Here is a 16,229-nt window from a genome sequence, read left to right on the forward strand (position 1 = left end):
TGGGCTGTTTCTGGCCCGGTGTGTGCTGATATTGTTTTTCTTTTTCGATGATTTCGGCCTCAGCCGCCTCTATACTTTGGTTCTCCTTCTCTATTACATAGCTAGCAAATCCCATGCTGGTTTTCGGTAAAAAAAAAACTATAAATTACCAGAACCATTTCTCAACCTCAATCATTTATCCATGAACTTTATTTTTCATCGTTAATTTAGTTGGCAAGCAAAAATATTTTATTTAGCATGTGACAAATTTGTTAAGAACGGTGAGTATGTTGAAATTTTTTAGACTTATCTCATGAAATTTTTTAGCTCTCATTATAACATACCGACATTCAACTATCGATGATCAAAATAAAAAAGATTGACTTATGTTTGAAATCGGCTGAAGTAGTTCAAGAGCTCTAATGTGCACTTACGAAAGATATGGGCAACCTTGTTGGAACTCAGACGGGCGCGGTGCTCGACGTCACTCTCTACAACCAATTGCGCTGGGTCCACGCTGCCGACCTCTTCTTTTCACGGCCAGCTTCTACCGAATTCCGCACCTAGCGCTGCTGTTCCTCGCAGCACTGGCCCGCCTGCGACCAACGCTCTCGTCGTCCGGCGCAGCCCGCGAGCCACCCTGACCTTCTGCTCCGGCCAGTCTCCCTACTTTGACACCGGCCCCGCCGTCACGACTGGGGAGTTCACCCACTTCCTAGACGCCGTGTGCGGCGGCTCGTACCTCACCGACGACATGTCCTACACCATGTCTTCCGAGAACCGGCCGGACCATGTACGCGATCGCGCAGTGCCGCCCCGACGCCCCCCTCTCCGACTGCGCCACCTGCCTCGCGGCGTCCTCCCGTTTCATTGCCGCGACAGCGTGCGCGGCGTCGGCCATCTGGTACGACACCTGCTCCTTCCGCTACTCCGATCAGGACCCCAGCCGCGCTTCCGCGAGGACGAGTGTACACGGCGACCGTGTTCAATGCGAGCCGCACGCCGCTGCAGCACACGTACCAAGACGGGAAAGGGGTAGTGACTGGCCTCCTCGCTGCCGTGCGGAGCAGCATGATTAACAGCAGGAGGTGCAGCATCGGTGCCGGGACTGCGGCAGGCGCCCTAATTTGCGGGTTCACACGGTGCGCCGACTGCCGTCGCTGCCTCCCCGGCGCCCTCGCGGGCCGCACGGGGATGCAGGTCCTTCGGCTCAGCTGCATGGCCAGGTACGAGAGCTACCCAATCTACAACGCCACGTACCTGCAGCGAGAGCTGGGCGTCGACGCGATCGAGCACGACGGCCGCGGCAGTAATGTTATCATAGGACCAAACGGAAATGTGTTTCCTCCTACCCCGGCACCGAGAGCCAGCCGCGCCCGGAGCCACGGGAGGCGGCGGAAGAGACGCATAATTCTGCTCGTTCCGATTACAACTGGGGTTGTGGTTGTCGCAGGCATCCTTCTAAGCACCTGGTTTCGTCGGAAACAAGCAGTGGCGACGGGGCATGTCGTAGGTAATCAAACTCCTCTGTTACTTCTTCTTTAATTTCAAGCCAACGTCTTGTTTTTTTAGTCTCTGTTCTTTCGGAAAACAAGACAAATATCATATCTTATAATGTGAATTGCATAAAACTATAAATATCGTATTATTTGTAACGCAAATCTATAAGTATGATGTCTAATAATATAAAACTACAAGTATTGTGCACTAATTTTACATAAAATCCGATTTTAATTAGATTCAACTAAAAATAATCTTATATTTCTTTAAAAAATTTAAACTTTTTTATAAATTTTATAATTCATGTGTAACTTATTTTAATTAGACTCACTAGAAAGATTGTATAGAATTTAAATTAAAATTAAAAAAATAACTCCTAACAATTGTTAGGAACTCAAATAAAATCTAAAAAATAAAAAAATTATTAATATTCTCCTTATATGGTGAAATAATTTCTATAATTATTTTCAGTCTTAAGTTATATGATGAAAAAATAAGTTTTTTTATAAGCATACAAATTAAGCATTAAGAACTCACTTTTTCACCTGCGTCACGCTCCTCTGCGTGCAGTCGGATCGGTCGAGGCGGCCGACCATGGGGCAAGCCATCGCCATGCTGAGCAGTGAGGAGATGGAGCTGCCGGAGCCGTCTTTGCCCGGGTACGTCCATCAAAAGGCGGCGTCAGGTGTACTGCTGCGGGCTCTGCCATGTCTGAGGTTCCAGTAGCTACGGCGACGAGACGATTTTAAGATCTGAGAGTTGAACGCCACAGCGGCGGAAGCTAACGGTGGATGGAAACCTGTCCCTGTTTCTGGGAATCGATGTATCAAAGGGTGGGAGACGAAAGAATGTCTGAGGGGATTGTTTTTCCTTAATTTCTCCTTTAATTCCCAACAAGAATTTGGGGAGAAACAAACCTGGGATTCCACGACACACCTCTTTCCAAATGCTGCAGGTATTTCAAAGCAAATCAGAGGTGGAGATTAGTTCCGGCTAATTATGATTTGAAGGCTAGTTTAGGAAGTGTTTTTTCAGATCCATTCCAGTAGCCCGTCATTAAGGCCAAGCCCTAACTCAAACGACAATCCTCGAATGCAAAGGCCTGATCGACTCCGTGACGGCGGTGAACATGTTGGGCGCGGCGAGCGACAGAGGACGGTGCTCGACGAGTGTGCAGCGTGACATGCGGAGCGGCGGCCCAGCGCTGGTCGTGCCTGCGTGATGCATCGGCGCCGGTGCGTCGGCGCGGCGAGCAACGCCGTTGCCAATCGAAACTCTTAAGGAATCGGCGGGAAGAACTTGGATTCAACAATAAATTTCCATCCTCCGAACCAGCGTAATCAACATTCACTTAAATCAAAGCAAAACTCCTCTGCATATCCAACATCATTGCCATCGTGAACGAATAATCAAGGGCCATTTGCATATTTACCATCACTTTGTTTCCATTTTGTACATTTGCCAATGCACATTGGCCACTACAGGTGTTGGTCAAGCATCAAAGCTGCCATTGGACTGCCGGATCAGACTGACATCGTTAAACTGACGCAAATGCCTCCCTCTCCTCCCACTGCAAACAACACTGCCGCCCTCTTATTTTGCCTGTGGGAAGAAGAGACCAGAGGAGGCAGCGGCCAAAGAGGGAGCCCAGGGCCGTATGGCAGCTCGGAGATGGGCTCGTCGTGGCGCAATGCTCCGAAGATGATAGTTGGCCACAAGATTCGGGTGGCGGACCTCTAGCGAGGGGCCTCCGCACCTCGGGACAGCCCGATCCGAGCAGCAGTGGCTCATGATCTATTTAATGGGCCTGTCGGACCTGTTCAAATGGGTCTGTTGGATCAGCCCAGCTAGACACGACCCAACTAAGCAAATAGGTCGTGTCGTATCGGCCCACGTGCCGGAGGCGCGACCCATAGCTCGGCCAGTGGCCGACCGTGCCGTGCTAGGTTGGTCCGGGCACGATTATGACACGACGGGTCGGGCGTGCAGGTAGGGGTGGGGCAGCCGGGCGACGCGACAGGGCAGGGGTGGCCGACGGGACGAAGGTGGGGGCAAGGGTGGCGAGGCGACTGGGTGGTCGGCTAGCGGGCCAGGGCAACCAGAGTGAGGGTGGCCACGTGACGCAGGGATGGCCGAGGCAGGGGCGGGGCGACCAAGTGATCAACGGGGCAGGGTGACCGAGTGACCTGCGGGGCGAGGACAACAGTAGCGGAGCCAGACTATGCCAGCACGCCTTGCTGAGACGTCGTCCCAAACACGATCTAGCCCACCCACCCCTCAGACCATGTCGTACCTGAACCGTGTCTACAGTACCATATCTTGAACCAGTCTAATAGACACAATCCAAGTGGCCAGCACTCTGCGCCTAAGAGAGCCGTGAGTCAAGGACGATCGAAACGCAATATCACAGGAGCCCATGCTGCCCTGCGGTGTAGTCAGAACTAGCACTACGTGAAAAATGGACAAGGGTGACGGGTCATAACCGTCATTGGTGACGGGTACGACCGTCACCTCGAACGCATCACTGATGATATGTAATAAGTGATGGATAAGGATCTGTCACTAATAAGGTCATTGGTGACGGATCAAGTTGACCCGTCACTTATTAAGGTCATTAGTGATAGGTCACAACTGTGACCTGTCACTTATGACTTGTTTATAATCCGTCACTTATAACTGGTATATGGTTTTCGCGCTTTTTGGACTAAAAAAAGTCAAAAAAAATTCATCCAAGCCAATCCAACTCAGGCCTATCACCACTCGCCACGTGTCTCTACCTATTTTTCAGGCTGTTTTTAGAATATGCGTTCCGTGGGAATCGAACTCGCTGACTCGGAGTTATGACGGGCCACAGTTATGATCCATCACCAATGTTAATTTTACAATAGACATAAAAACCAGTTGACTCGAAGTGTCTTCGGTTAAATGACCATAACTTTTGCATACGGACTTCGATTTCGATGTTTTTTTTTGACTCTATAGACATCTAAAAAAAAGTTACATCAATTTCTCCCCCACTTTATCGGGTTCGACGAATTTTTCGAGGCCTAAAACAGTTTGGAAAATTGAGTTTTTGCCTCCAAAAGTTTCTGCACCGTTTTCAGAACGAGCGTTTGTATCCATAGCCGTTACCTCTTATATCAAATTTGAATAGAAATGTACAATGGTTCATATTCTAATGCTTTTGAAGTGAGAAAAAATAAGAGAAAAATAAAATAAAATAAAAAAAATTTGCAATATTTGGATGATTTCCTGTATTTCTGAATAACGTCATCAGTGACGAGTTATAACTTGACCTGTCATTTATGACAGGCCTATGAGACCTGCCACCGATGAGTTAGTCATTTGTGATGGGTCAAAATTTGACCCGTCACCAATGATTGGATTACGATGATATGTGAGTCATGAGTCGTCATTGATGACGAATCAAATTTTTATCCGTCACTAATGACTGGCATTAGTGACGGATCATAACTATAACCGTCATTTATAATAAGTGACGGATAATATTACAATCTGTCACTTACGTAGTATCTTATTTATCTGTTTTTTACGTAGTCTACAACTTGTAGATTCCTCGTTCGAGTCTCCTCTCCCTTATCTTGTCAACACCTAACGTCTCGTTTGAATTATTTCGATCTAATCTTTAATTGCCCCGCGTTAACGTCACTCTCCGCGAAGTTTCTACGGTTTATGGAGTATCCAAGTATGAATACCGTCAAAGTTCACCTTCAACATCGTACAAAATCATAACCCATCCTAGAGTCATCGGTCAAAGCGAGAGAACGATGTGGCAGCTACGTTACATTACAATTAAAAAAAGAGAGGAGCAATACACTGGCCCCACTGGTTGGTGGGCCCAGGACCAGAGCGAAGCGGAGAAGCACAGGGTGATTTGCCTGCCAGTTTTTATGTTGATGTTTTTATTGACATATAGAATCATATTTGTTAATGAGATAGGGCTTAAAATGATAAATCTTCAAAATATCACTAAATTAGTGGTATACTAGTCTGATTGGCACGTCTACACCGCGTCCGTTTTTATTTTACTATGTAGAGCATGATAAAAGAAGACTAAAATATTAAATTCACAAATTTTGTACATTTCAATATTTATTTATAAAATTATTAATATTAAACACATTAAATTAATTATAAGAAAATAATAGTACTTTTATGCATGCATATAGTTTTAATATGTAGGTAAAAGTAATACTAATCTAAAAAAAATTGTTTTTTTTTAGTTTTAGATATTTTTTTTTGCATTTTAGATTTTTTATCCGATTTATTAATGTAACTAATATTTATTTTGACATTTTTCTAAAATTTCTCAAAAAAGAAAATTACATATATATACACACATATGTATATACGTATATACATAGATATATATGTATATATGTATATGTATACATATATACACATACTACAAAGGGATGAGAGATTTATTCAGTTATAACATTGATGTTTTAATAAAATAATATATATCTTACTAACAGATATGATCAAATATATCAATAACATATATATTAAAATAATAAACCTTTGAAACGTAGTTAAATTAATGGTTTGACAGGAGGGCTCCCATTCTCGAGCTCTCAATTATTGCAGCGCACGCCACGACCCCCTTCCGCAAGTCAGAAAGATCGAAGGGGCCAAAGAAGAATAGAGACCAAATCAAATCTGTCGGCGACGCGGTGGTGCCGTCCCCCACTTCATTCCTTCCCCCACACGCCGCCGCCGTGACTCCGGCGAATGGCGTCCCGCATCGCCTCGGGCCTCCTCCGCCGCCGCGCCGGCGCAGTAATGCCCACCCTCCCCTCCTCCTTCCTCTCCCTTTCGTGCGTGTGATTTGCCGTGGCAGCTAGCTTTTTCTCCCCCCTGTTTGTTTTTGGGAGGCCAGCAGATTTAGGGTTTCCGAGGTGGTCCGAGGAGGTGGCCCCGTCCGGTGGGCGTGTTTGTTGTCGTCGGAGTTCCGTCTCGGAATCGGGTCTGTGATTTGGTTTGGGGCATCGGACGATGTTGAGTGTTGAGTTGTGATGGGTGCGGACTCAGCGAGTCTGGAGGGTGGGCGGTGACGATTAGGGGTCGTTGGTTGCTGCTTAGTACGCGCTTTACCGCCTGATTTAATTAGTGGAAGGTGGGGTGAAGATTCGGAGGACGTTGTGTCACGTTTATTGTCGGTTTAGGAAAAGTTAAACCTGTTTAGCTGCTTTTACCTTTCCTTTTGGGTTATTAGCTCTTAATTACAGATTACCATGTAATGAATGGTTAACCGAGTGGGTGGAGCTGAATATAGCCAGCAGGGAGGGTTGGTGAGAGATGCATCTTGTCATTTTGTAAAAACCAGTATGGCTTTGCTTGAGAATATAATACAGTAGCTGTGCTTGAGTTCTTCCCCAAATTTCCACTCTCTGAATTTCGCTACGATTTCTTCCACTTCTGTTTGATTGCCTGTTGGATTGCCTGCGGTCTTGACAATTGGTATCAGAGCCCAATCGATCCTCGACTGCAACCCTCGTCGAAGATGGACACGCAGAAGCTACTCTAGATCTTCGATATGTTGGGGGCGATGATCGCCTCCATTGACGATTATTTTGCATCGGTGCGTGCTCTGGAGGCCGCGAGGCGTAGTCGGGAGGCCTTGAGGCGTTCTCGGGCTTCATCTACACGCGTGCGGGTGTCATCGTCTTTAGATCCGGCTGGGTACACCGTGCCAGCAGCCACCCTCGCACTTGCGTCATCCACCATCGCCGCGTCCTCAGCTATGAATCCGACCTCCCTAGCACGTCACCAGCCGCAAGCGGAGCAGCAGACTACCTCATCGGAGGAGGCGGTCAAGGGTGAACTCCTCCCTGCCTCTCACTCATCTCCAACCCAGATCCACACCGTGACCTCCTCTCCAGTGGCATCACCCACCCACCTGATGCACCACATCCAGCGCGGTCCCATCCGCGGTGTCTCGCTCAAGCTGTGGAAGGAGGAGCGCGAGCGCTGCACGGACTTCATCTCGGAGAAGTCGGCACCCGAGTTCGGCGAGATCCGCTTTGACAAGGAGGCCATGGAGATGCTCGCTGAGCTTGGCATGTCCGACCTCCCTAGCATCGAGCATTAGGCCGTGGTCTCCTCTGCCTTAGCCTCCAAGTCCGTCGGGCCCAGGCCCAGACCTCCACCTCCTCCTCCCCCCTTCTCGATTCCGCCGTTGCCACTAGCCATGCCACACGGAGGTCACTGCCTGCCGTTCCCGTGGGGGCACGTGCTCACACACGCGGCATTCATGGTGCTCCCGGACCCAGCCTGCCGCGTGTTCTTTGTGCCGCTCCCTGCCAACTCCCTCGAACCGACGCCTGTCAACCGTTCAACGGAGTGCCTTAGACACTTCTCCAAGCGTTCAGGTGTGTTGTGCTGCTGCTACCGCTCCGGGTAGTCACGCCATGCTCTCCATCGGCAACGTGCTACCGCTGCGTCGCCGCCTTGCCATGCGGGACGTCTCCACATTCCTCGCCTTCGTGCTTCCCGCGCCCTCCGACGCCTACGCCCGCTTCCCTGCCCTGCTTTCTAAGGAAGGTGAGACTGAGATGGATGTTGATGCTGCGGCTCTGGCAACTCAGATTTCAATCAAGCATGGTCTCCTTGAGCAGATTCCAAACAAGCATGGTCTCCCTGAGATTGAAATGTATTGCTACTTGCTTGTCCTAATTTTCCTTATCGATCAGAAGAAATATGATGAGGCTAAAGCAAGCGCAGGTGCAAGCACTGCTCGTCTGAAGAACTTGAACAGGAGAACTGTCGATGTTTTGGCTGCTCAGCTGTACAGTGATGATTCCAGCATGATTGCACTCAGCAAGGTAGAACTTGGTGGGAGAGCTGGAAAGATCAGTGCGAAGGATACCCATGATTATGATGGTGCTGACATTGTTGCCCTCTATACTGAGGCTGCTCTACAGTGCATTAGAAAGAAGAAGTGCATTGAGCTCTCCTTTGAGATTGCTGAGAACAAGGAGGATTGCAACAAGTTCTACAAGGACTTCCCTAAGAACCTGAGGCTTGGCATCCACAAGGACTTCCAAAACAGGAGCAAACTTGCTGAGTTCGTGAGGTACCACTCCACCAAGAGTGGTGATGAGTTGACCATCCTCAAGGACTTCGTGACCAGGATGAAGGAGGGACAGAGCGACATCTACTACACCACTGGTGAGAGCAAGGAGGTCGTGGAGAACTCCTCCTTCCTTGAGAAGCTGAAGAAGGGCTACGAGGTTCTCCACATGGTTGATGCCATTGATGAGCATGTTGTTGGTCAGCTCAAGGATTTTGAGGTCAAGAAGCTTGTCTCTGCCACCAAGGAAGGTCTGAAGCTAGATGAGAGCAAGGACGAGAAAAGGGAACAGTGCAATAGAGAGAAGATGGTGCATCCAGGTGACACGATCTCTTTTGCCCTTGTGCTTATTTGGGTGGAGAAGGTTGTCTATCCAGTTATTGTTTGATGCTGCATACATGTGCTAAAACTTGGGATATAAATTGCACACTGGTGGATGTTGCAATATTGACTGATCTTGTTGGCCCAAGGAACCCTTCCAGGGAAGAGGTTTTTGATGCAATTGAACATGGCATAGCTGTGGTCTGTATTGTGGTGATAACAGGAAACAACTCATCATCATTGGCCTTTATGAGGGAATTATCACTGTCAGCATCCTTGTCTTATGGTACACTCAGGGATCTGTATTGGTATGAGGTTAGTTCAATGGCTTGCTGATTTTGTGGGTACGGTACTGAGAACCTTTGGTGACCAACATATATGGGCAATTCACCTTTTTGAGAGGGACTGCAGTCTATCAAGAAGGCATCAAAAGATTACCGAGGAGGCACCAGCTCCAAGTGTGGCAACTAAGTTTCGGTTTCAGTTTGGATTGAGGCAGCTGAAGATGGAGGCTGTACACTGGTGCCAGCTGTTGTCGCGTTTATTGTCGATTTAGGAAAAGTTAAACCTGTTTAGTTGCTTTTACCTTTCCTTTTGGGTTATTAGCTCTTAATTACAGATTACCATGTAATGAATGGTTAACCGAGTGGGTGGAGCTGGATATAGCCAGCAGGGAGGGTTGGTGAGAGAGGCATCTTGTCATGTTGTAAAAACCAGTATGGTTTTGCTTGAGAATAGAATACAGTAGCTGTGCTTGAATTCTTCCCCAAATTTCCACTCTCTGAATTTCGCTGCGATTTCTTCCACTTCTGTTTGATTGCCCGTCGGATCGCCCCGCGGTCTTGACACGTTGCTAGGATTAGGGTTGCAGACGTGCGCCCTTGCTGTTTTTGCCCATTCCATGTCACCATATGTTTCAGAAACTGTTTAATATAGCTCGGGAACTGTTTAGTACACAGGGAATATGGTGGAACTACATATGGATGTAGATTGTAGAGTAAGTATGTTAGCTTGTAGGGGGCATCAAACCTTTAAACGAGCCGAGTGAACTGATGCATTTACTCATTAATTTCCTTTCTCACCTTATTTATGGTTTATCCGTTCTCTTGGTCACTAGTGGAATCTAAGAGTAGAGTAGTGAGCTTTGGATGGTTGTGCTAGGATTATTTCCTTTTGTCTAGTCCTTGCACGCAAAGAGAGCCCTTTCTCTGTTTTGTTGGACATCTTTTACATACAACTAACAAATACCGTAATTAGACAGTCGATTGGCAACATTTTTCTTGTTATTCTTGGTTCATGCTTGCATCTTACATTTCTCCAGACCTTACTGATTAAGTAGATCATATTGATGAAATCTGATCTGTACTGAAAACCAGAATACTTCCATTTATTTATGCTGCTATGAGCTGTGCAGTCATAGTTTACCATATTTCGGTGTGCATTTGACAAGACCCAAATATGTCATGTTTAACAATAACAAAATGAAAAGGAGGGTGGTCAAACACACACCCAGATCAATCAATCATCTTAAACCTACTGCTTCAGTTATGAAGGCTTTCTGAAGATTATTTTCTCAACAAATGCTATTCCTGATTTCTGTTGTACTGTTGCATATTGTTTATCGAAACCCAGTACACTAGGTTAAGTTTTTTCTGAAAACCTCTTTCAATTAGAAAAAAAGGATAGTTTGATGGTTGCTGGAGAGGAATGAGTGGGATTGGGATCTGCTGCCTGATGTGTGCTGGCTGGTTCTGAGTGTGGGAGACAGTGACTGGGAGCATTGCGAGACTGCAAGTGGGGATGAAAATATATCCTTTACCTTAATTCCTCAACAAGCGATAAAACATGTCCAGATGTATTTGCGTAATCTGCTAGTGCCAGCTGACGCATAAAAAATGTGGCAGCTGCTTCTGCATTTGTGGGTACCGTTGAGAACAATGCCTAGTCATTGGGGCTGATACGAAATTCTAGCGAAGTCTTACTTAGAGCAGCCTTCAATTCCTTAACAAAAGCTTAAAAAATGTCACAATTGAAATGCTCTACTCTGATCCTATCTAAATTGCTATTACTAATTTCCATCTGTTCATCTAGAATAGTGCATCAACATTTCCTGGTTATAGTCTCACTATTTTGCTACAATTTTACAATATCACATTTGTAGCAGTACTGATATACAAGTTGTTTACCTCATTTTACATGTTCTTACAGAATATAAGCATCCATTGCTCTGTTAGTTCCTTTGCAGTTAATTTTTCTGTTGCTCATCATTCTGATTTACTTGCAGACACTAGGCCTCCTAAGGAGTTATACACATGTCAGAAACTACAGCAGTCAACTTTCAGGTTATTAGTTTGCCTAGCCCTGTTTTGAGTATTTTTTACGACTATTGACTATAATACCTGTGTTTTTTCTCCAGCTTTGGTTCCAGTTGGTGCCCAATGCTCGAAGCTGACACGGTAATTATCGGACGACATGCTGTACAAACATATGGATGTCTCTATTATCCTCAGTTGAAATGTTTTTACATTTTTTTTCTTTTATACATGTATTCAATTTTTGCAATTGAATTTTGTAGAAGACGTTATTACATGCCAAATGCCTCTCCATACCAACTTTGGAGTAGGTCATTCGCATCAGACAATGGTAAGCCACAGCAGCCTTTTGAGGCGATAGTTTTCTAGAAATTTGCTCCTCTTTATGCGCTTATCAAGTCTTTTGTTTCCTTATATAGGAGACAAGGTTGAGGCTGTTGTGCCTTTCATGGGTGAATCTGTAACTGATGGAACTCTTGCTAACTTCTTAAAGAGTATGCTCTCTCTCTCTCTCTCTCTCTCTCTCTCTCTCAGCTCTGAATAATCAATGTATTTCTATTCTGTTATTAACATTTCTTCAATACAGAACCCGGTGACAGAGTTGAGGCTGATGAACCCATAGCACAGATTGAAACTGATAAAGTATTTGTGCCTCACTTAAGCACTCTGAATTCTGTTGTGGAATTTGCATCTGCGAATGGTCATAAATACATGACTTCTCCACTCTGTATTCCAGGTTACTATAGATGTTGCAAGTCCTGAAGCTGGTGTTATTGAAAAGGTGAATAATTTTGCCCCTTTCTAGCTTCCAGTCTGCTTTCTTGGCCATACTTTACCTGTACAGGGGCTGTGACATCATTACTATTTGTCTGACTGCCGTTGGTTTTCCAGTTCATTGCTAGTGAAGGTGATACAGTTACTCCAGGCACCAAAGTTGCAATCATATCAAAATCTGATCAACCTGCTGAAACACATGTTGCTCCATCTGAGGAAGCAACCCCAAAAGAATCCTCTCCACCAAGAGTTGAGGCGAAACCAAAAGTAGAGGAGAAAGCACCAAAAGTAGAACCTCCCAAGGTGCAAGCACCTAAGCCAACTACTACACCATCAAAAACCTCCCCTTCAGAACCACAGCTCCCTCCAAAAGAACGAGAGCGGCGGGTAAGGCCAATATTATCCAATGAAATAGAGTTGCATCATGCACTTTGGATTTTATTAAGGGGTGTGCACATATTTTACCATGATGTTGCAGGTGCCGATGCCAAGGCTCAGGAAGCGTATTGCAAACCGTTTGAAGGATTCTCAGAACACCTTTGCAATGCTGACCACATTTAATGAAGTTGATATGTAAGTGTTTAAGGAGTCCTTCCTATTCTTATAGAACGTAAATTCACATAGAAGCTGTTGCAGTATTTTTCTTTTTAATCATTTTTTATTTGTGCTTTCTCCTATCATTCAAGCTGTTTAAAAGTGGTGACATTTGGTTCCATCTAGCATATTTTGAGCAGCTTTAAGATGTTCCCAATATCCAGGAAGTTAAGAATATAGTCTGTTGGGGTACATGGCAATATATGATTACTGGTCCCCATCTATCGTATTTAAGGAGTTCTTATACTTGCTACAGCACCCTGGTAGTTAATAACATATCCTGACCTATGTTAGGTGGCAATATATGTTTATCCAGTATGTACAAATGCTTACAAAAATTAATCTTTTCCAGTAGCACTGACCAAAAGAATATAACCATCTGTTGTGCAAATCAATGATATATCAGTACTCTGTTCAGCTTATTTGTTTCTTGTACATGTTTACTTCAATGATCATTTGTCATGCCATTACCATTTCTCGAAGGATGGAAGCTTTATTGTTTATATCTTCACTGCTATATCATGATTTATGGTGCAGGACCAATTTGATGAATCTTCGCTCTGATTATAAAGATGAATTCGTCACAAAGCATGGTGTCAAATTGGGTCTTATGTCTTGCTTTGTCAAGGTACTGGCCAATCTTATGTAGCGCCAAGCTATTGCATGGTATAGATACATGATTGTGCTAATTTCATTTACTTTGGCAGGCTGCTGTTTCTGCACTTCAAAACCAGCCAATCGTCAATGCCGTCATCGACGGTGATGACATCATATACAGAGACTACATTGATGTCAGTGTTGCTGTTGGCACTTCCAAGGTATCATTTAGCGGATAAATTGGCACTCTGATGACTGTCGCCTTATCTTTTTTTTATTCACATTGCGTCTCACTGTAATGTAAATCTTTTTCAGGGTCTTGTGGTGCCTGTTATTCGAGATACTGATACCATGAATTTTGCTGACATTGAGAAAGGGATAAACAGCCTTGCAAAGAAGGCGAATGAAGGGGCACTGTCAATTGATGACATGGCAGGAGGAACATTTACCATCTCCAATGGTGGTGTCTATGGAAGCCTTATCAGCACACCTATCATCAACCCCCCGCAGGTACGCCGCTGTCTCTTTAACACGTTACCTGGTAGGCAGATATTTTATTCATCTGAAGCACGATCTAAATGAAATGCAGTCAGCAATTCTTGGTATGCATTCCATTGTGCAACGCCCTGTGGTTGTGGATGGCAACATCCTCGCGAGGCCGATGATGTACCTCGCTCTGACATACGACCACAGGCTGATCGATGGCAGAGAGGCTGTCTTCTTCCTGCGCCGCATCAAGGACGTGGTTGAAGACCCTAGGAGGTTGCTGCTTGACATATAAGTCCACGCGCTGGCGCTGGCGCTGTCCTGCCAACTGTTCTGTGCTTATCTGGAAATAATGCCATGCAATTTTTTGACTGATGAAAAGAATTGCTTCCTCAGGAAGACAAAATTTGAGCTTAGGGTATCGTGAGGTTTCCGATAATTGTACAAGAGAGCACCAAACTCACGCGAGGTCGTGTTTACCTTTTTGGGTCATATCTATTACGTTCCGGGATGCAGTTCCCCGAACAATCTCGTTTATTTAATTTTCGATGCAAGAGCAATAGAGCCTTGCTTCCTTTTTTTGTTTACATTCTCGCCCCTGGTACTGGTGTAAATCCATTCAAAGTGATCCATTTGCAAAACATGTTAATGTTTTTTAAAAAAGAAAAAGGAATGCTAGACCCACATGTATACTTTCTGTAGGGTGTGATTAGAGGCACACCCTTGTGTGGTTCAGAGTGCATGGTAGGTCAGTACATGTCACATCTGGTTTTAGGGCTAAATTGAATATAAATTATATGCATATCAGGCTCAGTTTCACATATGTAGACACAATATTTATTATTACAATATTATTTATTACAAAATGATCGTATGGGTCTACATATATTTATTATTACAATATTATTTATTACAAAATGATCGTATGGGTCATATAGGGTGGTTTTATTGTTGTTATGGGTGGTCATTCCATAAACGGGTTCTTAACATGATCTGGATAAGACCGTCAACTAACCAACAATGATAATCACAGGAATATCCATCTAGAGCTAACTATGCTTGGAACGCATCAACAGACACACACCGATATTCCCTTCTTGTCTAAATCCTAGATTCCTTATTACTAAAACACTTAACAACATGAATTATCACTTATCTTAACTTTTAATTTCATAGCTCATGATTCATCACCTATATACTATATATTCATTTAAAAGCATGGCTAAGTAGTATACTCATGTTATTGAATAAAACATCTACAGAGGAAAACTACACATGTTGCTAGTGTTTGTTAAACTACCCCATTTCACCACAAAAACAACATGCATGTTTTGTAAAACTGATTTTAATTAAAAACTAGACTCACAACATGGTCAAGACACTTCCTTCGTCAAGTGATGCACGATTCCTTCAAAATCTTCTTCCTAGAGATTTTTGAACTGCTCTTGAACTGATTCGTCTATATGAGCACACAAACAATATAAGAACAGTACACCAAACAATATTAAGACTTGGTAAAACCCTATAAAAAATTCTACATATCGCTACGAGAATTATAGCGCAAAAATCGCCTAAAGCGGAGCTACGAGCAAAAAGTTATAAGCATTTGAAATTCTAGGGTGTTTTTGCAAATTTTCTTATTATCAAAGAAATAACCGATTAATTTTTATACTGAAAACTTATTTATTGTACATGTTGACGTCATTATTCATAATTGAAATATTTTTATTATTGAAAATCACGCAGATCGGGTCTACGCAGTTGTGAACCGAAAGGGGGCCCTCGGTCCACGGGTCCACGGTGGACCAGAGGCACCGACAGGGCTTGGCACGGCGGCGGATGGCCGAAGAGCGGCCGGAACGACGCTCCAACTGCTAGGGAGCTCCAACGAGTGGTAGAAAAAGGAAGAGAAGGCGTCGGCGAGCTCACCCTGAGCGAGAACAAGGCCGGAGTGGGGTCAAGGCGGCCAGGCAATGGAGATGGCGATGGCAGCGGTCGATGTGGCGGCGGGGAAGGGGTTTCGGTAGCCGAACGTCGATGAAAACCCACGGGATCGACTCCAGGAAAACCTATAGAGCCAAAGGAGCATTTAGCTTGATCGAAGACAGCACAGAGGTGCAGAATTGGCAGTGGCGGTGGCAGAGCTTCCTCACCGGAGATGATAAAGACGACGGTGCTGATGGCAATTCGAGCGGGAAAAAGGGGTGAGATGGTGAAGAAGTTGCAGAACCTCACCGTGGAGGTAGAGGTCGTCTTAAATATGGGAGAGGGTGAGTGGAGCGGCCAAAATTAGAGAGGGAATAAAGAGGGGGAAACAGGCAAGGGTGCCTTGATGGCGCTTAATGCCTCATCGATCGTTTTGGGGAGGAGAACGGGCGCGGGTAGGCGTGGATTTGAACAGCGGCATGAGAAGGAAGAAGGCGAGTCGACACGGTCTGGGGGCTCGGCTCGAGCCCGTGTGACACACACACGCACAGAGGGTGGTTCAGCACGGGAGAGGGCTGGCTCGGTCAGACGAGTCAGCCTAGCTGGAGCGCGAGAGATAGCCGGACCAAGGCCTAGTGGGGAGG

At 45.2% G+C, this 16,229-nt stretch overlaps 3 protein-coding genes across 4 annotated transcripts; all 3 read left to right on the forward strand.

Moving 5' to 3' along the window:
* Positions 1-535: 535 nt before the first annotated feature.
* Positions 536-2,655, forward strand: LOC133889347 (uncharacterized). Its single transcript, XM_062329872.1, has 2 exons — positions 536-1,492; positions 2,050-2,655. Exons 1-2 carry the CDS (start codon positions 1,051-1,053, stop codon positions 2,103-2,105), a joined length of 498 nt encoding a protein of 165 aa, XP_062185856.1. The 5' UTR covers positions 536-1,050; the 3' UTR covers positions 2,106-2,655.
* Positions 2,656-6,070: 3,415 nt separating this feature from the next.
* LOC133888012 (dihydrolipoyllysine-residue succinyltransferase component of 2-oxoglutarate dehydrogenase complex 1, mitochondrial-like) lies at positions 6,071-14,287 on the forward strand. 2 transcript variants are annotated; one of them, XM_062328093.1, is made up of 13 exons: positions 6,071-6,282; positions 11,181-11,238; positions 11,313-11,352; positions 11,472-11,539; positions 11,628-11,702; positions 11,795-11,850; positions 11,945-11,989; positions 12,100-12,369; positions 12,461-12,555; positions 13,114-13,204; positions 13,284-13,394; positions 13,489-13,683; positions 13,763-14,287. In XM_062328093.1, the coding sequence occupies exons 1-13, from the start codon at positions 6,235-6,237 to the stop codon at positions 13,952-13,954; spliced, it is 1,344 nt and encodes a 447-aa protein (XP_062184077.1). In that variant the 5' UTR covers positions 6,071-6,234; the 3' UTR covers positions 13,955-14,287. The 2 variants fall into 2 exon arrangements, with proteins under 2 accessions (XP_062184077.1, XP_062184078.1); XM_062328094.1 differs by having other exon boundaries at positions 11,475-11,539.
* On the forward strand, positions 7,040-7,594 carry LOC133888013 (uncharacterized). The gene has a single exon (XM_062328095.1). The coding sequence runs from the start codon at positions 7,040-7,042 to the stop codon at positions 7,592-7,594; it is 555 nt and encodes a 184-aa protein (XP_062184079.1).
* Positions 14,288-16,229: the final 1,942 nt, after the last annotated feature.

Source organism: Phragmites australis, chromosome 13 (genome assembly GCF_958298935.1).
Source record: "Phragmites australis chromosome 13, lpPhrAust1.1, whole genome shotgun sequence".
Taxonomy (NCBI): Eukaryota; Viridiplantae; Streptophyta; class Magnoliopsida; order Poales; family Poaceae; genus Phragmites; species Phragmites australis.

Coding starts and splice junctions, on each gene's coding strand:
- LOC133889347 (XM_062329872.1), top strand. CDS start 1,051: ATGATTAACAGCAGGAGGTGCAGCATCGGTGCCGGGACTGCGGCAGGC. Junction 1,493..2,049: donor GGCGACGGGGCATGTCGTAG/GTAATCAAACTC, acceptor CTCTGCGTGCAG/TCGGATCGGTCGAGGCGGCC.
- LOC133888012 (XM_062328093.1), top strand. CDS start 6,235: ATGGCGTCCCGCATCGCCTCGGGCCTCCTCCGCCGCCGCGCCGGCGCA. Junction 11,990..12,099: donor AAGCTGGTGTTATTGAAAAG/GTGAATAATTTT, acceptor TTGGTTTTCCAG/TTCATTGCTAGTGAAGGTGA. Junction 13,684..13,762: donor CTATCATCAACCCCCCGCAG/GTACGCCGCTGT, acceptor AATGAAATGCAG/TCAGCAATTCTTGGTATGCA.
- LOC133888013 (XM_062328095.1), top strand. CDS start 7,040: ATGTTGGGGGCGATGATCGCCTCCATTGACGATTATTTTGCATCGGTG.